Source organism: Phoca vitulina, unplaced genomic scaffold (genome assembly GCF_004348235.1).
Source record: "Phoca vitulina isolate PV1807 unplaced genomic scaffold, GSC_HSeal_1.0 scaffold2, whole genome shotgun sequence".
NCBI classification, from domain to species: Eukaryota; Metazoa; Chordata; class Mammalia; order Carnivora; family Phocidae; genus Phoca; species Phoca vitulina.
The window spans coordinates 92,912,052-92,935,737 of NW_022589705.1; the positions used below are offsets into that span (position 1 = coordinate 92,912,052).

General features: G+C 48.2%; 1 protein-coding gene across 1 annotated transcript; it reads left to right on the forward strand.

The window, feature by feature from the left end:
- Nucleotides 1-2,726: 2,726 nt before the first annotated feature.
- On the forward strand, nucleotides 2,727-23,595 carry EXOSC10 (exosome component 10). The gene is made up of 25 exons (XM_032393722.1): nucleotides 2,727-2,878; nucleotides 4,467-4,603; nucleotides 5,845-5,968; nucleotides 7,296-7,400; nucleotides 7,720-7,885; nucleotides 8,042-8,156; nucleotides 9,199-9,274; nucleotides 9,452-9,562; nucleotides 9,775-9,918; nucleotides 10,652-10,842; nucleotides 11,850-12,006; nucleotides 12,141-12,289; nucleotides 12,469-12,519; nucleotides 13,171-13,282; nucleotides 14,779-14,829; nucleotides 14,990-15,068; nucleotides 15,155-15,264; nucleotides 17,367-17,462; nucleotides 17,788-17,862; nucleotides 19,258-19,345; nucleotides 20,442-20,515; nucleotides 21,005-21,176; nucleotides 21,998-22,059; nucleotides 22,724-22,800; nucleotides 23,457-23,595. The coding sequence occupies exons 1-25, from the start codon at nucleotides 2,768-2,770 to the stop codon at nucleotides 23,485-23,487; spliced, it is 2,664 nt and encodes an 887-aa protein (XP_032249613.1). The 5' UTR covers nucleotides 2,727-2,767; the 3' UTR covers nucleotides 23,488-23,595.
- Nucleotides 23,596-23,686: the final 91 nt, after the last annotated feature.

A 23,686-nucleotide genomic window follows, 5' to 3' on the forward strand; every position in this document is an offset into this window, starting at 1 on the left:
ACCCTATGTCCCATGACGTTGTATCCCCCAAATCTGCCAGAGACCTGGACCACAGTGCTGCTCCATGCACATTTGTTGGAGGACTCCTCTATTAAAACCAAAGATGAGTTTAAATATCAATAGTAATACTGATAAGCTTTAACCCTCATAGTTAGTCTCATACCTGTCTCAGATTTTCTAGTAAGAAAATCTGTAAGAAAACTTTCACAGTAAGTCTCATACCTGTCTCAGATTTTCTATAGTTCTAAACCATGCATCAACTCTTTTGCTCTCGAAAATATGATCACCATAACTTTTTTGGTTCTACATGAAATAACTGTCAATGACCAGTGATGTTACCATTCATGAAAGATAAAGGGCATGGGAATGAATGGACTCCGGAAAATAGTGGCCATCAATGGAAAAGACATACTCCTTAAGACATGGAGTCCTCAGGATTTAGATCTTTAATGAATCCAGTGGGTTTCAAGTTACATCTAGACAAAACCTTCCAACTTTGTTGAAGTGAATTACCAAAGGCAGATGAGCTAACCGAAGCTTTAAGGACAGTCTCATTAACCTATCAATCCAGGATGGTTTCATGTAACCCTGTAAGAAGGGAGGGATGTGGCAAAGAATGACTTTTGGGATCCTTGCATGCATTGGTACAGTTCTTTTTTTTTTTAATTTTATTTAAATTCAATTAACATACAGTCTATTATTAGTTTCAGAGGTAGAGTTCAGTGTTTAATCAGTTGTTTATAACACTCACTGCTCATTACATCTCGTGCCCTCCTTCATGCCCATCACTCAGTTACCCCTTCCCCCATCCCCCTCCCCTCCAGCAACCCTCAGTTTGTTTCCTATGGTTAAGTGTCTCTTACGGTTTGTCTCCCTCTCTGATTTTGTCTTGTTTTATTTTTCCCTCCCTTCCCCTATGCTCCTCTGTTTTGTTTCTTAAATTCCACACAAATGTTGGCAAGGATGTGGAGAAAGGGGAACTCTCTTACCCTGCTGATGAGAATGCAAGCTGGTACAACCTCTCTAGAAAACAGTATGGAGGTTCCTCAAAAAGTTAAAAATAGAGCTACCCTATGACCCAGCAATTGCACTAGGTATTTACCCCAAAGATACAAATGTAGTGATCCGGAGGGACACCTGCACCACAATGCTTATAGCAGCAATGTCCACAATAGCCAAACTATGGAAAGAGCCCAGATGTCCATGGACAGAGGAATGGATAAAGAAGATGCGGTACATATGTATACGATGGAATATTACTCAGCCATCAAAAAGTGAAATCTTGCCATTTGCAATGAGGTGGATGGAACTAGAGGGCATTATGCTAAGCAAAAGAAGTCAGTCAGGGGCTTCTGGGTGGCTCAGTTGGTTAGGCAACTGCCTTCGGCTCAGGTCGTGATCCTGGAGTCCCGGGATCGAGTCCCGCATCGGGCTCCCTGCTCAGCAGGGGGTCTGCTTCTCCCTCTGACCCTCTTCCCTCTGACCCTCTTCCCTCTCATTCTCTCTCTCAAATAAATAAATAAAATCTTTAAAAAAAAAATCTACTTTAAAAAAAGAAAAGTCAGAGAAAGACAATTATATGGTACAGTTCTATAGGTTAGGCCTTAAAACTCTTGGAGGCATGTAAAGTAGTTTGAAAGAATTAAGGCTGTGGTGTCAAATTACTTAGTTTCAAGTCTCAACTCCGCCTCATACTACCCATGTGACTTTGAACATATTACTTAATCTGTGCTTGCTTCCTCCTCTGAAAGTATGGGATAATCGTTATGATGTAGCCCCAAAGGTTGTTTTGAGGATGAGATAATTCACGTAAAGCACACAGCATAGCCTGATATGTGGTATCAGGCTGACGCATATGGAACAAGGCTCAAAAATATTTGTTGTTAAAATGAACTAGGCTAGGTCTTGGTTCTGCCAGGGTACCAGTGCGAGTGGGAGGGTGGGGAGAGTGAAAACAAGTTTCCTGTTAATAGGATATTCTTATTCCTGTTAATAGGATATTCTAAATAAGGGGAACAGCTAACATTTATTGAACACTTACTAAGCCAAATGAATTAAGGGTGGGCCACACCTGATTGTAGGAGAAAGGTCACACCCCACTAAGCTTCCCAGCCTTCACCTCAACTGTCCGAACTGCCTCCCCCAGAACAGAAGCTCTTCCCGGATTCATTTCACAAATGTGTGAGTTCCCAATAGGTGCCTCAGCAAGAGTGTTTCCAGCGGTGTAGACGGGCAGGAACGTCTGACTGGAGGGGTTCGAGAGAGCTCGTGAGCTTGTGGGGCACGTGGAGCCTTCTCCAGTAGTTTGCCTGTAAGGGGCTGGAAGGAGGTGTGCGGTGATGTTTTGTGTCTGTGTGGTTGGCAGCGATGCCAGGATACGTGTAGGCCGTTAGGAATGAACCAGGGGCGAGGAAGAAGATAGACGATGTCAGAGAGAGGGGATCATTGCAGGAGCCCAGATCAAGCGGGTGACGCGGGCACCAGACGAGCTTGGGAGAGGCTGGCCTTAAGTATGAGATTAATTGGGCCCCGCGGGTCCCGCCGTAAATCACAAGGTTATCCAGATGATAAAATGTGAGGTTAAAGAGAGAATGTAAACTTCCCCGTGTCGGGGGGGGGGGGGGGGGGGGGGGGGGGGCTCACGGATAACCAACTCTTACTCGCCGCCGGCTCATCCCAGAGCAGACGAACTTTGCACATGCGCAGTGGGCACACGTCGCGTCGGCCTGAGGCACTCTCGCGAGAAGACTCGTGCAGGCCGGGAAAAATGGCGCCTCCCAGCCCCCGAGAGCCCAAGGCCCCGACTGCCACGAGCGCAGCCAAGCCGGACGGGGAGATGGTGCTGCCGGGCTTCCCGGACGCAGACAGCTTCGTGAAGGTGAGTTCGCGGGGCCTCCGTGGACACCGTGAGCCGCCCGCGGTCGGCCGGAAGCGGGCCCGGGCCCTGTCCGCGGCCGCCCACCCGGCCGCGCGCGCGCCGCTGCGGAGCCCGGGGCTGGGGTCCAGGGGCAGCTGCCCGCGCCGGGCACAGTCTCTCACTTCCTCTCCGGGGCGGAGATCGCACGCGGACACTGAGGGACGCCCCGCTTCCCAGGGCCCTCGTTCTCACATTTGAACCTATGCAAATGTGTGGAGTGTGGAGAGCCGTGTCCGCGTCGTGGGAAGGGCTTCCTTGTCACCCTGATGCCCCCAGCCCTCGTGACCTCGTCTCGGCCCAGGCTTGAGCCACCTAATCAACTCTCCGGAGGGCTGTAGGCCACACCAGTCGGCGTCCTCCCCTCCCGCGGCCAAGATGGTCCCCCTTTCCTCGTCTGTGGTGCGGTCCTGCATAATCCCAGACCCTGGGTTTAATGTCACCTGTTACAGCTGCCACCGAGCTGGCCTCCTCTAGGTGCCTTAGAACGTGTATCAGTGCCTCCTCGAAGGAACACGGAGAGGATTATTTGTGTAATGCTTTGTATGTGAATAAACAAAACTAGGTTTAAACATCTCATGCATAGCTCTTACAAAACCAGGAAACTAAAATAATTTGTAAGTTAGCACTGTGTACTCCCCCAAACTCCACTGGGTTAGGTGGATCATTAGTAGATGTCATTATTCATTTGTTTGGTTCTGATAGTTCCTGGACCACTAGCCATGGTCCTGAATTGGTGGCATTCATGTTCACCAGCTACCATGTGTCCCACCACGAAGCAAGTTCCCACCTCCTTCCTCTCTCTTCTCCCCCTGGAAAACATTCATTGCACAACTCTCAGTGATGTCATTTGGCCTTCACATAACCCACCATCATTTCTTTATGACAACCACTTCAGATTTTTTCTTATTACCACACAGCAATTAGAGAACTACTTGGCACTGACTGAAACATAAAACACAAGTCCAGTTGTGGGCAGTGGCCGTTATAATTTGGTCAGCAAAGGATCTAGGGTATTCTTATGTTTTAGATGCTTGCCCAAATGAAAACACAAAAATAAATTCTATAGAAAACTCATGGACCTGAATTTAAATAGTAATAATAACAGAACTTATGTGCCTACCAGGCACTACCCAATGTGATTTTATTGGCTCATTTAATCCTCACAACAACTCTATGGGGTGGTCACTTTTATTATGCCTATTTTTCAGAGGAGGAGGCTAAGGTCCAGATAAATAACCTACCTAAGATCGTAGTTAATAGGTAGCAGAGCCAAGATTCAAACCTAGGCCATTTTGAATATTTGTCTTATATGTTATTTGTTCTTTTTCTCCCCACTCTTCCAAGAATGTAAGCTCCAAAACTTGGTTCCATGTTCACTATTGTATCCTCAGAGCCTGGGGTAAAATCAGCACTAAATGAGTATTTGTTGAATGTGTAAAATTCATCATCTAGCACAATGTATTATATGTAGTATATCTTGAGAAAAGTGAGTTGCTGAATGAATGGGGATCCATGTTTAAAACATGCTTGTTTTTCTGGGTTTTGACAGTTTGCTCTTGGGTCAGTGGTGGCAGTCACCAAGGCATCTGGGGGCCTACCACAGTTTGGCGATGAGTATGATTTCTACCGAAGTTTTCCTGGCTTCCAGGCATTTTGTGAAACACAGGGAGACAGATTGCTTCAGTGGTAAGTACTATATATGATTTTCTCATGTTGAGAGAAATAAATATAGAGAAATAGGTAGTTTTTCCTGAAATTAGTTTTTTCTTAACCATATTTTTCTGTGCTATAAAGAGCTATAGGGGCGCCTGGGTGGCTCAGTCGGTTACGCATCTGACTCTTGATTCGGCTCAGGTGATGATCTCAGGGTTGTGAGATTGAGACCTGAGTCGGGCTCCTTGCTCTGCTTCTCTTTCTCTCTCTCTCTGTCTCTCTCAAATAAATAAATAAATCTTTAAAAAAAAAAAAAAAAAAGGAAGAGCTATAAAATATAAAAATGAGACAGTGGGGGTGCCTGGCTGGCTTAGTTGGTAGAGCATGCGACTCTTGATCTTGGGATTGTGAGTTCGAACCCCATGTTGGGTGTAGAGATTACTTAAAAAAATATATAAAAGATTTTGATTAGGGTAATGTTATTTGGTAAATTTTGAGTTTAACTTTTAAAAAATATATTGACTTTTGCACCTATATGTAGACAGTGAATCTTTCTGAATTAATATGGGACTTGAAAGCCTAGATCCAAGATTCTCTCACACAGTTTTCAGAGCCGTGGGTATTACCTTTTTAATAAGTGTATGAGGACACAAACAGTGATTTCGTTTAACTGTTGCATGACAGAGTTAGAGCATGTTTTAGATTTCATGATAAAATAATGAATGCAAAGTATATAATTTACATAGTATGATATCTTTTTTAGAATTTAAAGGAAGCTTTGAGGTAATTTCTTCCAACCCTTCAATTAACAGATGAGGAAAGGGAGTCTTAGTGAGATTTAGGGAATTGCCCAAGACCACACAAATAGCAGTGTTTCTGCTATAAAGGTGCAAGTTTTACTAGTTTGGTCAAAAAGTATTGGAGGGGGTTGGGTTGCACCTGGGTGACTCAGTCAGTTAAGCCTCCGACTCTTGGTTTCAGCTTAGGTCATGATCTCTCGGTCATGAGCTGGAGCCCTGCATCATGCTCCGAGATCAGTGAGGAATCTGCTTCAGATTCTCTCTCTCCCTCCTCCTCTAATCCTCCCCCTGATTTCGTGCATGTGCTCTTTCTCTCTCTCTTTCTCTGTGTCTCTCTCTAAAACAAATAAAATCTTAAAAATATATATATATATATTGGGAACAGTCTGAGCCACGCCTTTTAAGCTTTCTCCCAGATTGGGAACAAATGAATAAAAGTATACAAAGTAACCTTGGTTTTCCTGTCCTTCCTAGCATGAGCAGGGTAATGCAGTACCATGGGTGTCGAAGCAACATTAAGGACCGAAGTAAAGTGACTGAGTTGGAGGACAAGTTTGATTTACTAGTTGATACCAATGATGTCATTCTGGAAAGAGTGGTGAGTGTTTCACCTTACTTTTTTTTTGTAGATTTTTTTTTTCTTTTTAATTTGACAGAGCGAGAGAGTACAAGCAGGGGAAGCAGCAGAGGGAGAAGCAGACTCCCCGCTGAGCAGGGAGCCTGACGCAGGGCTCAATGCCAGGACCCCAGGATCATGACCTAAGCTGAAGGCAGATGCTTAACTGACTGAGCCACTCAGGCGCCGCCCCATCACCTTACTCTTAAGATAATTAACAAATGGGGGCTCCTGGCCAGCTCTGTCGGAAGAGCAAATGACACTTGTTCTCAGGGTTGTGAGTTCAAGCCCCACATTGGGCATAGAGATTACTTAAAAATAAAATCTTTTTTAAAAAAAAGATAATTAACAAATGAACTTTTTTATTATTAAAATATGAAAAGAAACTCCAGCATCCAAGGAAATGAAAAGTTTAGGACTTCTTGTTCCAACAACATTCCCTTCCTGATAGTTGGCTTCTTTTTCCCAAAGATAACATAGTTGTCTTCAAATATATTATTTCAACCTATCACTGCTCAGTGGAGGTCTATTACAAATCTGTGTTCCAGATTTGCAAATCCTGTTTGTATTGCAAGAGAAGAGGCCTCAGGTACAGCGCCCAACCAAAATTTAGTCTTTTTTTTTTTTTTTAAACTATTATCTACAATCGGCTAAACAGCCTGACTCGCATGATTGGAAGGAGATGTGCATCATATGATCTAGCTTACTGTCTACTTAGACCTAATTTCACAGCACAGTGTTATTTATAGAAATACATAGAGATCATCCAAAACAAAGCTAACCCTCAACCATGTGACAGTCCTGCAGATGTTTAAATCACGCTCTCCTGTCCCGTGAAGTCATCTCTTCCATAATCTAAATGCCCACAGGTCTTTCAGTAGTTTCTCATATTTTATGATTTCAAGTCCTGCCATGCTACTCTTTGTCACCTAGATTCCCAAACTGATACCGCACATCTGCTTCAATGGGACAGAGATCAGAACGCCCTTCATTCTTAGAGTATCATCCTTCTGTGTTTAATAGCTACAATCTATGGTCTTTTTAATTCTTTTGGTGGGCCACATCACTCTGTTAAATCGTTTTTGAATTTCCAGCCCAACTGAGAGCTGTAAAAGGAATTGATCGAGGGTGGGGAGTGGCCAGTTACCGCCCTGCCTTTGAACAAATAATGCATTAATTACTTGGGATGACTCTCTTGTATATATATGTTCTCACATGTAATTCTCTGAATCTATTTCTTAAGAATTTTAGTTAATTAACTTGTTACCCCTGAAAGGAAATGCTAAACTATTATGTCCTCTGCCCTTAGGGTATTTTACTGGATGAAGCATCAGGTGTGAATAAGAATCAACAGCCTGTCCTCCCAGCAGGATTGCAAGTTCCCAAAACAGTAGTGTCCAGCTGGAACCGTAAGGTGAGGGCTTCTTTGCCGATCGACTAGAGCTTCAAGTGTCAGCTTTATAATAGGGCCTTTGCTGGTTCTGTTCTGCATTTCTGTTCTGATTTATTGGGCACAGAACTGGCCTCTGCCTAACTTGTTCTCACAAACAGGCACAACCTAATTACCTCTTGTCTCCTTTGGCCCCCGCAACCTCACACACACAGGTTCTTAAATGAATGCCCTCAGAAGGCACAAATGGGAATTTACTCTTTTTTTTTTTTTTTTTTTTGGAATTTACTTCTCTAATTTATCGAGTTGCTGTGTTATAAATTCTTTGTATTTGTTATCATAGGCAGGAGAATATAGCAAAAAAACAAAATCTGAAACTTTCCGGTTGCTTCATGCAAAAAACATCGTCCGGCCTCAGCTTAAATTCCGAGAAAAGATCGACAACTCCAACACTCCATTTCTTCCCAAGATCTTCATCAAGCCCAATGCTCAGAAACCCCTCCCTCAGGGTAAGGCATGCGAACTCTGCCTCAGTAAAGGGGAAAACGTCTCCCTCCCACCTTCCTTTCTTCAAAAGGAGCCACTTACCCGCTCCGTAACTAGACAAGATGTGAATGTGTTCACCTCTTTTGTGATGGTGTTGTTGTCACTGCTTGGGTCTCCAGCACTTTCTAAAGAAAGGAGGGAGCGCCCACAGGATCGTCCGGAGGACCTGGATGTGCCCCCTGCCCTGGCGGATTTCATCCATCAGCAGAGAACCCAGCAGGTGGAGCAGGACATGTAAGTATTTGTCAGAACTTTCTACTCTGAGAACTTTCTACATTCTCCCTCAATTTCACTTTTGTAAGATACATCAATGTGAACAAAGAATGTGAGGAATGGGTGATTGCTATCCTTATCCTAATGTGGATCTTTTTGGTAAAACCTCCTGTTTGTGTTCACAGAGGGCCTGCCCAAGTGGCGTCTCAGGTAACCCTCACAGCAGCCCTGAAGGGGAGCAGTTGCTCTCTCCCCCTTTGTCCAGATGTGAAGACAGAACAAGGGATGCTGATGCTGCCTTCCCGCACAACCAGAACCTGAAACCCCAAGTTTTCTTAAAACTGTCCTTTGTCCCTGCCATTCTGCCTTTCTTAGCAGGTGGGGACTCAAACAGTGAGGTAGGGGCCCCCTAATAAATTCATCAAGGAAAAGGCTTAAAATAGACAGATGGACCTTGCATGAAGGAAAAGGGTGGTAAGAACTTGGCTGGTGTTGGTCTTTTTGTCATGTGTAGCCAGAGTCTGCCTGAGCAGCATTCCTTCAGGCCCAGCTCCACACTGAGAGGCCACAGGCCAAGTGCTAAAGAAACAGAGGTGATGAGAGGCCCTGCCCTCAAGGAACTCCCAGACTTAGGATTTTTATGCAAGTAGATGATAGAGGAATAAAAAATACAGCATTTGGCATCTGACCAACTGCAATATTGGCCCGTCCTCCCTCACCCCACAGGTTTGTTTTCCAGACCACAAGGAATTGCACATTGTATGTTTTTGTATCCTCCACAATGGCAGCCATGCAGTGTTTTGAAATAAGAGCTCAAATCCTTATAGATGAGTACATTTTTATGATCACATTGTAAGGGTGAACCAGTTTGACCTGATGTATTGTTTTTTTTTTTTTCTGATACCCTTTAATTATCATTTAAAGAATGGTAGTTTTTATAGCGAGAAAATATTTTCACAATGGTCTCTTCTCATTTGTTTTTACAAACTGGACTAAAGCAGTTGTTTTTCCTTGAATCACGGAATTCATCAAAAGGATTTTTCTTTTTGTTTCATTTATTCAGGTTTGCACATCCTTATCAGTATGAACTAGATCACTTCACTCCACCAGATTCAGTCCTTCAAAAGCCACAACCCCAGGTTAGCACCCAAACTTAATTTATGGATGAATCAAATCAGTGCAATTTTGGCTTTCCTTAAATATCCTTAAAGGTTGCAACTTCGGGTCATTTCTTGAACTCCTAATTCATTTTGTGCTTTAGTAAAGGATGATTCATAATATTCCTCTCTCTTTCTACCTGTGCTTTTGTGCCCCAGTTATATAGGCCGGTGGGGGAGACCCCCTGCCATTTTGTGTCCTCCCTGGATGAGCTGGTGGAGCTCAATGAAAAGCTCTTGACTTGTCAAGAATTCGCGGTAGACTTAGAGGTAAGTTGTGAATGACGTGGAGTGAAATTTTACATCTTCTAGGAGTTCACTCCCTACCTGAGGAGTACAAAATTAAGACTAACAGATCTGGGGTTTTTTGGCAAAAACTGATCTATTGTATAACTTTGTTTTTATAGCTGCCCTCCCAAAATCAAGAAAGGAAAGCCTGGTGTGATCATTTTTCCCTGTTCTCCCCTCTTTCTGGGTTTTAGCACCACTCATACAGGAGCTTCCTGGGGCTGACCTGCCTGATGCAAATCTCCACCCGAACAGAAGACTTCATCGTGGACACGCTGGAGCTTCGAAGTGACATGTACATTCTCAATGAGAGCCTCACAGACCCTGCCATCGTTAAGGTCAGCCAGCCTCTTGTAGCTCTTGCATGTAAGCCTAGGATTTAAGTGCTGTTCACTTTACTGTTTCATCATTTCAACATAGACCTGGTGAAGTTGAGAGAAATAATTGTAATTTCCTACATTCTGGCCGCACACGCTAAACTGCTTTTGTTTCTAAGCCCCAATTAGAACAGCTTAAGCTGTAGCTTGTTACCACCCGGAGAAATGTTCCATCATGTTAATGACGACTGGGGCGAGGCCGTGCCATCAGGATCCTTTGCACTTAATGACTATCCTTGAAGCTAGTAGAGCTGCTTGCTTAGAATCACTGGCTGGGAGCTGTTTCAGACTTTAAGAGTGTGCATTTAGGAGTGTGGAAGGCCGTTGGTCCAAATTAAAAGAAGCTTTTAAAACTGAACCCATCTCAATCTTCCTTCTGGCTTCTTTTTTTTTTTTTTTAAGATTTTATTTGTTCATTTGAGACACAGAGATAGAGAGCATGAGCAGGGGGAGAAGCAGAGGCAGAGGGAGAAGCAGGCTCCCCGTTTAGCCAGGAGCCCGATGTGGGGCTCGATCCCAGGACCCTGGGATCATGACCTGAACCGAAGGCAGACGCTTAACCATCTGAGCCACCCAGGTGCCCCTTCCTTCTGGCTTCTAATTCCAATGTTGTACTAACCCAGAGGCCGAGTTTATTTCAGAGCGCAAGTGGCCTTGTACGCATTGTGCTGCATGACTCTGCTTTTGTTTTCAGGTCTTCCACGGTGCTGACTCGGACATCGAATGGCTACAGAAAGACTTCGGCTTGTACGTAGTGAACATGTTTGATACCCATCAGGCAGCACGCCTCCTTAACCTGGGCCGGCACTCCCTGGACCACCTCCTGAAACTCTACTGCAGTGTGGACTCGAACAAGCAGTATCAGCTGGCCGACTGGAGAATACGGTTTGTGCTCGACAAGGACGTGTGGATGGCAGCAGGAAGCGGGGTGCTCCTGAGCCTCTCAGCCACACACAGCCATGTGCGGGCTGTGACGGTAGTGGAACCTTGGCTTGACTGGCCTTGGTGTCTCCTCCCGCTGGTGGCAGCAGCAGAAGCACAACCAGAAGTTTTAGGGTGACCACGTGGAGTGTGTGTGTTAGGCTCTCACACTTCACGGAGAGCGTAGTTGGAAGAGGCGTGCCGTGTCAGGATCTGTGTCCCTGCCTGTGTGTCGTTTGAAGCTCGGATCTCCCTAGTAATGAGGGGTGTGTGTGTGTGTCAGGTGATCTCCCAGAGGTTCGAGAGGCTTCTGAGGTACATAAGTGATTGCGTCTTACCATGCATGTGTACTGTAGCCTGAGAGCGTGGTGGGGTCCTGCCACACTTTCTGGAGTCTGGGCTCCGCTCCATCACTGTCAGGTGGCCGGCTTCCTCCCTGAGGTAGCAGCTGTTGTCTGAAGAACCACTCCAGTGGCTCCAGAAGCTTTCCTCCAGTTCTGCAGGGCAGAATTTCTAAAGAGAATCTGATAAAGCCCGAATAGAAGATGAAAATTGACAAAGTCTAAAAGCCACTCCTTGTCATTCAGCTGTTGTCATGTGCCAGGCACTGAGCTAAGAGCTTCTGGGGTGTTGTGCTGGGTGGTCCCCACAGCAGCTTGTGAGGTGCCGCCTTTCATTTCACAGGTGAGGAAAGTGAGCTTAAGAGACTTGTCCCAGGACAGGTGTGCGGAGCTAAGGCTCAAACTCAGGATGGAAGGGCCTCTCTTTTCAACCGCACTTTGACCCTGCTGCCCTTTCTCCCCAGCTGTGAAAACAATGGCTTGTCATGTTGAGACGGAGGGACTATGGATGTAACTACAGTATTGGCCGTGATACCAAAGGGATCCAGAGTCTTCGCACGCAGAGCTGATAGACGACATTGCTGCTCCTAGGGCTGAGTGGCGAAATAATTTCTTCCCTTGCAATTCTAGACCTCTGCCCGAGGAAATGCTCAGCTACGCCCGGGATGACACCCATTACCTGCTTTACATTTATGATAAAATGAGGCTGGAGCTGTGGGAGCGAGGCAGCGAGCATCCCACGCAGCTGCGGGTGGTGTGGCAACGCAGCAGGGACATCTGCCTCAAGGTACGGCCGCTCTCTGCCTGGGTCCTGGTGCTTCGCTTTGTTCCTTACACTTCTGAAAAGAGCCAAATGTTCTGAGGAGCCCAGGGCGCCATTCTGATCCCCACTGATCTTGAATGTTCTGTCATATTTTGCAGAAATTCGTCAAGCCCATCTTCACAGACGAGTCCTACCTTGAACTGTACAGGAAGCAGAAAAAGCATCTCAACACACAGCAGCTGACAGCCTTTCAGCTGCTGTTCGCCTGGAGGGATAAAACAGCTCGTAGGGAAGATGAAAGTTATGGGTAAGCAATTAGACATCCTTTCAATATCTGCTTTCGAGACCGAGCAACTCGGGTAACGAGGAAATGATGGCCTTTTTTCTTTTCACCATGAAAGTTGGTTATGTTTTCCCCCAAGTTGTAGCCTTTAACGGGGCTGGCTGGCTGAATGTAATGTGATCGCACTGTGTGTTTTGTTCCAGATACGTACTGCCAAACCACATGATGCTGAAGATAGCTGAAGAACTGCCCAAGTGAGTCTGAGAACTGATAACGATGTCCTGCCTTTCTCAGTAGAGAAATTTTATCCTTCAGAATCAGCTTCTCTGATAGTTATTGCCTCAAGGCTGTTGACGCAGAGACTGTGCTCTAAGGAAATTCACAAGCCCAGGGAATTCAGACTGTCTGCCCCTGGGCCGCCCCGTAGGGACTTAACTTTCTGGGCTGCAGTCATTTCAGTGGTTATGCCTCAGATGAGATCCAGTGTAAGGCCGAGCCTCCAGCATCCACTTGGAAGGGAGGAAAGTGTGTCAGAGTCTCGTAGCTGTAATTTGTTCCAAACCAAGGCACCTGATGATTTTGAACGCTTTCTGATGTTAATTGAAGAATAAGCAAAGAATCAAATTTCATCATGTTCCTTTGAGCCTGTTGCAGTACTGTGGCTCAGCAGAGCTGTGGGGCTCCCCCCCAGCTCTCCCGGTGAGCCAGAGGCGAGTGCAGAAAAGGCGCCTGCTCAGAGGTTGGTGCCACAAAGAACACGCGGAGGTGCAGTCGGCCCAGCCTGCCCTGCTGGGAATGTGTTTCCCAGGTCTTCACCTTAGCCGTAGCTCTCTGTTCTCGTCTGCAAGCCTCGGTGGGGAGGGCTGTGTCCCTAAATGATGAGTTGTGTTCTTTCTTGTCTTCAGGGAACCTCAGGGCATCATAGCTTGCTGTAACCCTGTACCACCTCTTGTACGGCAGCAGATCAATGAGATGCATCTTTTAATCCAGCAGGCTCGGGAGATGCCCCTCCTCAAGGTGAGAAGCTTTGCTGCTAAAGGTTCCAGCTCAGCAGACCCGTCTGTCTGCTGGCACCTGTGGTCTCCTCCATACACAATCTGGTCTCCATTCTAAAAGCCCCAAGAAAATAATAGGGGTTAGGAAAGCCAGTAGACAGGTCTTTTTTTTTTTTTTTTTTAAGATTTTATTTATCTGACAGACAGCCAGAGAGGGAACACAAGCAGGGGGAGGGGGAGAGGGAGAAGCAGGCTTCTCGCCAAGCAGGGAGCCCGATAGGGGACTCAATCCCAGGACCCTGGGATCATGACCTGAGCCGAAGGCAGACGCTTAACAACTGAGCCACCCAGGCGCCCCTTTTTTTAAGATTTTATTTATTTATTTATTAGAGAGAATGAGCGGGGGAGGGGCAGAGGGAGAGGGAGAAGGAGAAGCAGACTCCCCACTGAGCAGGGAGCCCAACTCGGGACTCAGTCCCAGGACCCTGAGATCATGACCTGAGCTGAAGGCAGACGCTTAACCCACTGAGCCATCCAGGTGCCCCAACATGTCTTCTTTATGATTATCAAAAGCTAAAACTCTTTTTTTTTTTTTAAGATTTCATTTATTTATTTATTTATTTATATTAGAGCATGCATGGGTACACGCCATCAGGGGAGAGGGGCAGAGGGAGAGGGAAAAAGAATCTCAAGCAAACTCTGCGCTGAGCATGGAGTCCAACATGGGGCTCGATCTCAAGATCCTGAGATCACGACCTGAGCTGAAATCAAGAGTCAGTTGCTTAACTAACTGAGCCACCCAATTCAATTTGAATTTCAATTTCAATTTGGGGGGACAGTTTTTGTTTTGCCTCAGTAGTAATATCGGTGTATGGTAAATTATATTTGCAATTTTTTGAAAGATTATGGATCCAGAAAGATACAAAATCAGTTCCTTTAGGTCGATAAAGAAGAGACTGAGGATAAACACATTTTCAGTCTTCATGTTAAAATTTCTTTAAAAAGAATCTTTTGGGGCGCCTGGGTGGCTCAATTGGTTAAGTGACTGCCTTCAGCTCAGGTCATGATCCTGGAGTCCCAGGATCAAGTCCGGCATTGGGCTCCCTGCTCTGTGGGGTGTCTGCTTCTCCCTCTGACCTTCCCCCCACCCATGCTCTCTCTCTCTCTCTCTCAAATAAATAAATAAAGTCTTTGAAAAAAAACATCTTTTGTTAGCTCTACAGTTTGGCCAAGTAGAAAGAGAAACCCTGGTTTCTAGAGGACAATCTCTTTCAAGCTCTTAGAAATCTTCTGCATTGTGCCTTGTCACGATAAAGGGTTTCATTCTTTCATTCAACAAGTAATTATTGAGCACTGTGTGATTATAGTGCTAGGCACTGTAAGGGATGAAGGACAAAAGAACATCTCTGGGCTCTTGTAAAACATCTAGTGAAGGGACCCAGTCTGTGCTGAGGGAAACATGTGCGGTCACCGAGTTCAGGCACCTTTCCTCAGACGCTCTTTATTTTTCCTCCTCAGTCTGAAGTTGCAACCGGCGTGAAGAAGAGCGGCCCGCTGCCGGGTCCTGAGGTAGAGTGCTGTATCTGACGTCTCTTTTCTGGGGGAGGGCACCAGTCAGAGCCGGTGCAGAAGACACCTCCCTGTCAGAGGCAGCCCCCAGCAGTGCGGCAGAAAGCTGCCGCATGCTTGCAAATCCTTCCTGAGGCCTGTTGATTTCTTTCTGCTGCAGAGATTGGAGAATGTGCTTTTTGGACCCCATGACTGCTCCCACGCCTCTTCAGAGGGCTACCCTGTCATCCCAAACAACGGTAATGTAGAGGTCTCTGGAACGTTCTGGAAACTGCCTTGCGCACTCTCCACGAGGCTTTGACCTGACTGACTTCCATCCCCTTAGGGCCTGTGCCAGTGCAGAAACAGGCACTCCTGTTCCCCAACCAAAGAGAAGAAGAAGCCCTGCCAGATACCAGATGCCTTATTGCCACTGCCGTCATCACGCTGTTTAACGTGAGTGCTAGGACACGCTGGGCGGGTGGTGCATAGACCCGTAAGGAGTTACTGGGTTTATCAAACAGGCTGTCTGCCTGGAGTGCTGCCTCGACTTTTGAGACTAATGCCAGGAGTAAAACCCAGCAGCCGTGGGGACAGGCATGGAGACAGATCCGCGAGGCAGTCCGTGAGAGGTGGGTGGAGGATCCTCTCGGGAGGTGTGAAGACAGCCCCAAGGGAGAGTTGACATCTGGACACTCACTAGTGCCTAGCAGGGAGGACGGTGTGCGCCACGGTGATTCAGAAGCAGGACCTTCCCCGCTCCATCTGCAGGGGAGGCGCAGCCCATCCTGACTCCCAGAAGTGGCGGGCTGAGTGCTCAGCTCAACCGTAGGGACTGGGTATCCCCCTGCAATACGCGCCAGCACCATCTGCGTGTGCTCGGGCTGGAAAAGAGGAGGCTTTGAAAAGCATTCCTCTACACTGTGGCTGATTAGGGCAAGTGACGAGCGAGATAGGAAAGCACTAGTACATGGGTAGAAATTTGTTTCACATCCCAAAGTGGGGCTGAGTCATGGTAGGCAGTGACTCTGTCCAGTCCGGGACCACGTGTGGGCAATGGGGACCCAGCTGTATTCCTGGACTATGCATTGAGATGTGACAGAGCTTATCCCGGTCTGTCGTACCCAGCAGGTGTCTCGTTTCTGCCAGGGCTTGAACTACAGGCTCTGTGCAAAAGCAGGACCAGGGTGCAGTTGTTGGTCAAGATGGGTAGGCGCTGAAATGGCCAGCATGAAAGGAAAATACACAGAGAAAACTCTGGGTAGTGCAAACAACAGATGTGGTAAAGGAAAAATCATAATTTCTGGAAAGAAAGAGAAGCAGGCATACGATCCGTTTGGATAAAGACGCATCTCCAGCTTAGCAGGTGTCACATGGGAAACAGCTGGGTAGGCCAGAGCTTCCAGGATCATGGGTCCCAGCCAGTCCATCATGCCAGAGTGCGGGCCCAAAGCCAGGAAGGCGCAGTACCGCCTGCAAAATGTACTTCCTGAGAGTTAACCTTTTTTTTTTTTTTTAAAGATTTTATTTGACGGAGACAGACAGAGAGGGAACACAAACGGGGGTGGGAGGGAGAAGCAGGCTTCCTGTGGAGCAGGGAGCCCAATGTGGGGCTCGATCCCAGGACGCTGGGACCGTGACCCGAGCCGAAGGCAGACGATTAACTGACTGAGCCACCCAGGTGCCCCGAGTTAACGTTCTTTTTCACATCATCACAGAAATTTAGACTGGGTCTTGCTTCAGTAATTTGTGAGCAGAGAAGTCTGGGAGCTTAATTGAGCCATCACGGTGAACAGGCAGCTAAAAATAGGAGCATGAACTTTGGGCCACGTGAGCCCGGAAGCGCCGTGCTCTGTCTAACAGAGGCGGTGGTGTCCCCATGCTCTGTGTGGCAGGACTGTCACCACGGAGGAAGCAGAAGGATAGCACACATTCTGAACCCAGGAAGCAGCACCTTGTCGCTTAGTTGTACTGATTGCCCGCAACAGTTTATAATTCTTAATTTGTAAGTGTCTGGTTACAACCTCACATTCTAGAGCGAGACAGACCTGGGAGTTCGTCCTCATTCTGCCCCTGTTCACTGTCAGGCTCTGGAAGACTTAACCCCTCTGTGCCTCAGTTTCCTCATCTGTAAGATGGTGAGAATAATACCATGTACCTCGTAAGTTGTAAGGACACAGTGAGAATTCATTGGTTCAATAAATGTGTGTTATAGCGCCCTCCTGTGCTATATCACAGACTGTGACAGCGCCTCGTACATGTGAGAGACCTAAAAGCTGGTATTCTTACTACTTTTTTTTTTTTTTTTAAGATTTTATTTATTTATGTGTCAGAGAGAGAGAGTGAGAACGCGAGCAGGGGGAGCGGCCGGCAGAGGGAAAAGCAGGCTCTCTGCTGAGCAGGGAGCCCGATGCGGGGCTTGATCCCAGGACTCTGGGATCATGAGCTGAGCCGAAGGCAGACGCTTAACGACTGAACCACCCAGGATTATTCCGTTGCTTGCATCGTAATGCCACAGAATGATTACGGGATAAGTTGCTCACTTTCTGTCCCTGCAGGAACCTAGTGCCGAAGAAAGTAGAAAGAGCCCATTAACAGTTGCGCAGAAGAAAGCCCAGAACATAATGGAGTCCTTCGAAAATCCATTTAAGATGGTAAGTAGGCGTTGTGTGTGTTCAGGGCTGACAGAATAGGCAGAGCTTTCTGCAGCTTGTAGGGGCCTCTTGCCCAGAAAAGCAGCCAACAGTCTTTGGAGAGAGGGAGTCTCTGAACCCAGCATGTGTCCGCTGTCCCTGGTGTCTGGGTGGAGACGGAGTTGGGGTCTTCTCAGGTGAAACCAGCAAGGACACCTCACTCAAGTGCCAGTGAGCTGTGGCCAGGTGGATGCTCTGAGTTAGGCCTCCCACAATGAACCCCACCAGAAAACCCCCATGCAGGTCCTGAGCACATTTAAACAACCGTTTCCTTCCATCCCTCCAGTTCCTGCCTTCACTCGAACACTGCGCTCACATTTCTCAGGCAGCAAAGTTTGATCCATCGTCAAAAATCTACGAAGTAAGTGAGGGCGCCTGGGTGGCTCAGATGGTTAAGCGTCTGCCTTCGGCTCAGGTCATGATCTCAGGGTCCTGGGATCGAGCCCCACATCGGGCTCCCTGCTTGGCGGGGAGCCTGCTTCTCCCTCTCCCTCTACTGTTCTCCCTGCTTGTGCTCTCTCGCTCTCTCTGTCAGATAAATAAATAAAATCTTTAAAAAAAAAAAAAAATCGAAGTAAGTGGATTTGTCACCCTTTTCCAAGAGTGACTTTCTAAGAGAAGGGGGCTTCTTAATTATCTGAACGAGGTTTTTGTCTTAAGCCCATCTTGAGCCCCCTGAAAATGAATACAAAAAATGCTTTATATATAAATATATATAAGCATTATTTCTAGAGAGAGGGGCCAGAACTTTATTCTGATTTTCAGAAGCCTTTGCAAACCTTTTAAGAAACAGGTCTTTGGTTTTTGTGTTTGGTTTTTACTTGAAGTTTAGTTTGTACATAGTAAAGTGCCCAGGTGTAGGTGTTCAGCTTGATGCATTTTTATATGTGAATATTACTTTAAGGCTCTCACAGGTGACAGCTTAAATTTTAAAACATTCTGTCTTCTATTGTTTGGTTTGTTTTTAACAGCATTATGGATAAGAATAAGGAAACACCTTCCCTGGAGCCCCATGAGATGTTCCTGGGAGCCACCGTGTTAATTGTTAAAAGCCTTCTTCCTTCCTGTAGGAAGGACCTGCTGTGATCAGACGGGGGCCTGGCTCCCTCTGCCCACCCTCTCTTTCATTAGGCAGCAAAGGTCAGGCCAGAAAGCCTGATGGGCCTCTGCCCTGTCGCTAGTGGTTAGCCTGCTGTCTTTAGAAATGGGGAGTCAGGGGGATTTTTGGGGCTTCTTTCCTTCCTCCCCCACGGGTTGTGGCCCATTCAACCACACATCCCTTACCGTGCTTCTAATACCAGCGAGACCTGTTCTAACGCCACGAGCAGATGTGGTATCGTACAACAGCAGACCCAACTCGAGAAGTCCTGCCTTGAAGCCCAGCTTCACCATTTGCTAACTGTGTCCCCCCAGACAAATTATTTAGCTTCTCTGAGCCTGTTTCCCATCTCAAAGTGGGGGTGATGAGGATGCCTTTGTCCCGGGATTATGGAAGGGATTGAGTGAGATGGCGGACAGGAAGGCATCCGGCCCCGTGCCTGGAATCCAGTTGCACTTTGTCCTTCTTGATGAGTATTTTATAAATAAAGCCAGCGAGAGATTTTATTTTTTGTGTCATCAGATTTGGAATTCATGACTAAGAAATGTGTGTAGTGACTAGGTTATTAGTATGGCCGGCATCCCCTCATTAAAAAAGTAAAGCGTTCCTAGGTGGCTGAGTTTTGGAGTGTTTTTGTTTTATTTGTTTTCATTGTAGATCAGCAACCGCTGGAAGCTGGCAAGCCAGGTCCAGGTGCACAAGGAATCTAAAGAAACTGCCAAGGGGAAGGCAGCGGAGCAAACAGGTAGCCCTCACTTCCTTGTAACTCAGCCTGTCGGGGTGTCTATCAAAGAACAGGCCTCGTGTATCCTGTTGTTTGTTCAACAAAGTGTCAGTATGGCTGAGAACAAAGCACAGCCCCTGCCCTGTGGAGTGTGCCTTTTCCCGGGGGGTAGCGGACAGTGTACCCATAAATGTACGTTCTTTCCGATGGCAGGGAGAGGGGTAGGAAGTGCTGGGGTGGGGGGTGGGGTGGCTACTTCTCTACGGTGTTTAGAGAAGGCAGTCGGATAAATGTGACATTGAGCAAAGACTGGCTGCTTCTAGGGGAAGAGTGGTCCCATGCTGGTGGCCCAGCGAGTCCAAGGCCCCAGGCAGTTGCTCACTGGGCGTGTGCAGAGAGTGGCCAGGAAGCCAGTGTGGCTGATGGGGAGAACAGGACCATTGTATAAGGATGTGGCTTGTCCTCCGAGCAGGCCGGGAAGCTGTGGAGGGTCTGAGCAGAGCAGTGGCCTGCACTGACCAGAAAAGCTCACTCCGAGACTGTGGAGAGTCCAGCAAAGAGGGCAGGGGTGGGAGGCCAGGTGAGGGGCTATTGGCTTGACCAGCATGGTAGCAGAGGTGGTGAGAAGTGGCCCGAAGCCGATGTGTACCCCATGGTGACCCGACAGCACTTGATGATGAGTTGTGTGTGTGGCACATAAGAGGAAGAAGGGGGCCGTGGGTGCCAGAAGGGCTGGTCCTGAGCGACTAGAAAGGCAGGGTGGCCAGCAACAGAGTGAGAGTGCACGAGGAGCCAGTTGGGGAAGTGGCTTTGTTCTGGTCCTTGACGTGTTTTGATTGCGGCCCCTGTGAGACCTCAGAGAGGCGTCACGTAGGCTGGCGGGTGTCCGGCTTGGGTTCTCAGGGGAGGGGCAGGTGGGCTTTCAGACAGAGTGTAGGAAGAGCATCTGCGCCTGAGCTGCAAGGCGGCCATCCTTGAGGGGCGGGGGGCCAGCGCAGGAGACTGGGGGGCAGGGAGGGTGCCCCGGCTGTGGCAGCCACAGCAGTCGATGCAGCCAGATGCGGAGGGAGGCTTGGCTGCTGGAGACAGCAGCTCCACGGACCGTGCTCTCTTGCAGCTGCTCGGGACCAGGCCAAGGAAGAGTACAAAGCGACAGTGGAACAGGCCGTGTCTGTCCGACAGCAGGCTGCCGTACGTGCTGGCCCTTCTGCTTTCCCTTTTGAGAAATGAGCTGCCCCTGGTCACGGTCAGGATTTTCCCCGAATAGCAGGAGGGCTTGTCCTGTGCTTCAAAGTAAATGCTTCTACGTCTTTCTAGTTCATTTTGCTTGTCAAATAGTGCCTGCATTTCCCCTCAAAAACGTTTATATTGTAATTTCTCTTACATGATTTTTTGTGATGAATTTATGGTGAACAGACCGTACCCCTGAGTCTAGTGGTAGACAAGGTACTAAAGCTTATGCATATCCAAGCCTGTTGTGCCTTTCGTAAATGACCTGATGTCCCTCTCCACCGAGGAACGTGTCCCACCCGGTGCTAGCCCCGCCCAGGCTCACAGCCACCCGCACTTCTCTCCCTGTCCCCGAGCCCGTAGATGCCAGCACAGCAGGCCTGGAGGCTCGCGGGCCTGGCTGTCGCATCCACTCCCGTGCGTTCTTCCCACGGTGTGTTCACCTTACAGCTGGAAAGTGCCGCCAAGAAAAGGGAGCGAACCACAAGTGACCCAAGGACCACAGAGCAGAAACAAGAAAAGAAGCGACTCAAAACTTCCAAGAAGCCAAAAGACCCAGATCCGCCAGAAAAGGATTTCACCCCTTATGACTACAGCAAGTCGGATTTCAAGGCTTTTGCTGGTGAGGCCGGGACTGGTGCCCTTTAAGGAATGTCTGGGCCTGTTAGGAGGGAGGAAGCCGTAGAGGAAAGAAAGCATGACCTGGGCACCGATGAAGCCCGAGAAAGACCCGGCTCTCACCCAAGCACTCTGAGAGCCATGCAGGGGAACCGCAGTGCGGGGACGGAAGGCACCGTCCACCCCCACCCTCCTGGGCTGCAGTTACCTCGCCATGGCCTCGCTGGTCATAGCGCAAGATGGCGTCCATTCTAATAGCGGCTCCATCTTTCCTCACAGTAGCTCGTGCCCAGAAACACATTTTCTCAGACAGACACACAAACACGGCAAGGAGTTTACGAAGAAACCTGACGCCCGGGGGCTGCTCTCTGGCCCCTTAGCCGGTGAGAGTCCATCTGCCTCGGAGGGGCTGCAGGCGGCCCTCCTGACGGTAGGGCAGCCTCCTTGGCAACACAACCCTTTGAGAGAGGGAAGGTAGGGCAGGATCGTCACCCCAGGGCCCAAGTGACTGCCAGTGGCACTTCCTGACGGGCACACAGAGACCAGACTGGATGTCCTTGGTGTAAGAGGAGCTAATGCTGTAGCCACCTGCCCCTGAGCTGAGAATAGATCTGTGAAAAATGAGCCTGGTGTTCGGGCTGCCCTTCCCTACTGGGAACACACCACGTGAACCTTTGTCAGCCTAAGTCCCTTCTCCTGCAGGGGGCGGCAGGGGAGCTGACAGCCCACCCTTTCTGAACATCGTGCGCCAGCCCCGCAGTCAGCCCGTTGGGTATATAAACTCACGGACACGCTCACTGGCATCTCTCTTCTCTCACCTTCCAGGAGACAGCAAACCGAAACCTTCTTCCCAATTTGATCCAAATAAGCAGACCCAGCCCGGCAAGGTAAGAAATATACTTGGTGTGGAAAACTAATGGGATCGTATATGTCAACTAGGCTTTGATTCCAAATTCAAAAAACAAAATACAAGATACCATTAAAAAGAAAGAAAAATCTTCTTGAAAATTCTCTCCTGCTCGTGGTGCTTTTTTTTCCCTCTTCCTTTGCTGGGAAGACGGCCTGGCTAGGAACCCTCTTCCTCTGCACATCCTTTCCCTCACCTCATTTCTCCCCAAGTACAGACAATACCTACCAGCTATTCCAGCAATAAAAATGAACTTTTAAAGAGGTTGTGAAGGCTGGCGTGTGGTTTGAAGGGGTGTTTGCTGTTCACTGCCATGGGAATTACAGCTACAGGCCACAAACACTCCCTCGGGCGCCCGCACAAGCCTGCATCTGCCCCTGTGGGCGTTGCTGCCAGGCGGGGCCAAACATGACCGCAAGTTTGGCATGTGGAGGCTGAGGCCTGTGCGGAGCCCTCCTGTTCCTTTGGGAGCTCGTCCGGACGGCCTCGCCTTCAGAAGCACCCAGAAAGGTCCATTTGCAAGAAAACCAGTCACACTGGTGGCACTGGAGTCTTGGACGGGCCAGCTGGGCTCCTGTGTTGTTTCCTGTGTGTGTCCTGTGGTCAGGTTGTCCCTCGGCTGAAATGGCTTTTTATCTTTTCAGAAATGCATTGCACCCAAAAAACTGAAACAGTCGGTGGGAAACAAAAGTATGTCCTTTCCAACCGGAAAGTCAGACAGGTATGTGGGGGAGGCTGGCGTACGGGCTCACAGGGCCCAGCTGGAAAGCCTCAGAGAGGCTCTCTTGCCCAGATCCCTCTCTGTCGGTCGGGCAGCTGAGATAGGAGGAGGGGAGGGCCTTGCCAAGTGCCATCCACCTGACGGTCCCTGCGTCCCAGGACTCAGATTCCTGTCCCTCACCGCCTGTTAACCAACCATACAGCTTCCCGGGGTCACCTCCGAGCAAATAGACTTGAAGTTTTCCCAGATCTTCCCATTTCTGAGGAGTGAGGGAGAAAAAAATCAGGAAGTAAATGTGGGTCATCATTTAAGAATATTTTCATTAAAAACATGAAACCCTCATCCCCAGGGCAGAGCCTGAAACCAGAGGATTCACCCCTAGGGTGTGGCCTGATGAGGAGGGAATCTGCCTTTAGATCTTGATGAACACAGCCACCCTCGTGGGGCCCCAGAGCACTTCCCCAGTCCCCTCTTGTCTGCCGGAGTGTGAGGGACATGCTGCTGCCAAGCTCAGTTCTCCAGGAGCCCTGGACGAACCATGCCTCCCCAGTTGTGCGTTATTGAGGTCTGCAGCATTTTGTAAACCGGCTGAGAGCAAACCTCCAGCCCAACTGGGAGAAGTAACTCTTCTGTTTTCACACTGTCTCTCTCTGCAGGGGTTTCAGGCACAGCTGGCCAAAGAGATAGTGGTGGAAGAGACCCTTGGAATTCCCCGGTGGACTGGAAGCACCAAATGGTGGTGCAGGTTTTGTACAGACTCATTTTTAAACCATTAAAAATAATTCTTATTGGAAGAAAGCGGATTCCTGACTTTTCCTTTGCTGCCACCTCAGTTCCGGCGGGAGAAGACAGACCCCACCCCCACCCCCGTTCGGATCCCCAGCTT

What these genes read in the sequence shown, in the direction of transcription:
- EXOSC10 (XM_032393722.1), top strand. Translation starts at nt 2,768, where the DNA reads ATGGCGCCTCCCAGCCCCCGAGAGCCCAAGGCCCCGACTGCCACGAGC. An exon ending in CTGTCCGACAGCAGGCTGCC is followed by an intron (nt 20,516 to 21,004) that starts GTACGTGCTGGC and finishes TTCACCTTACAG; the next exon opens with CTGGAAAGTGCCGCCAAGAA. An exon ending in GGATTTCAAGGCTTTTGCTG is followed by an intron (nt 21,177 to 21,997) that starts GTGAGGCCGGGA and finishes CTCACCTTCCAG; the next exon opens with GAGACAGCAAACCGAAACCT.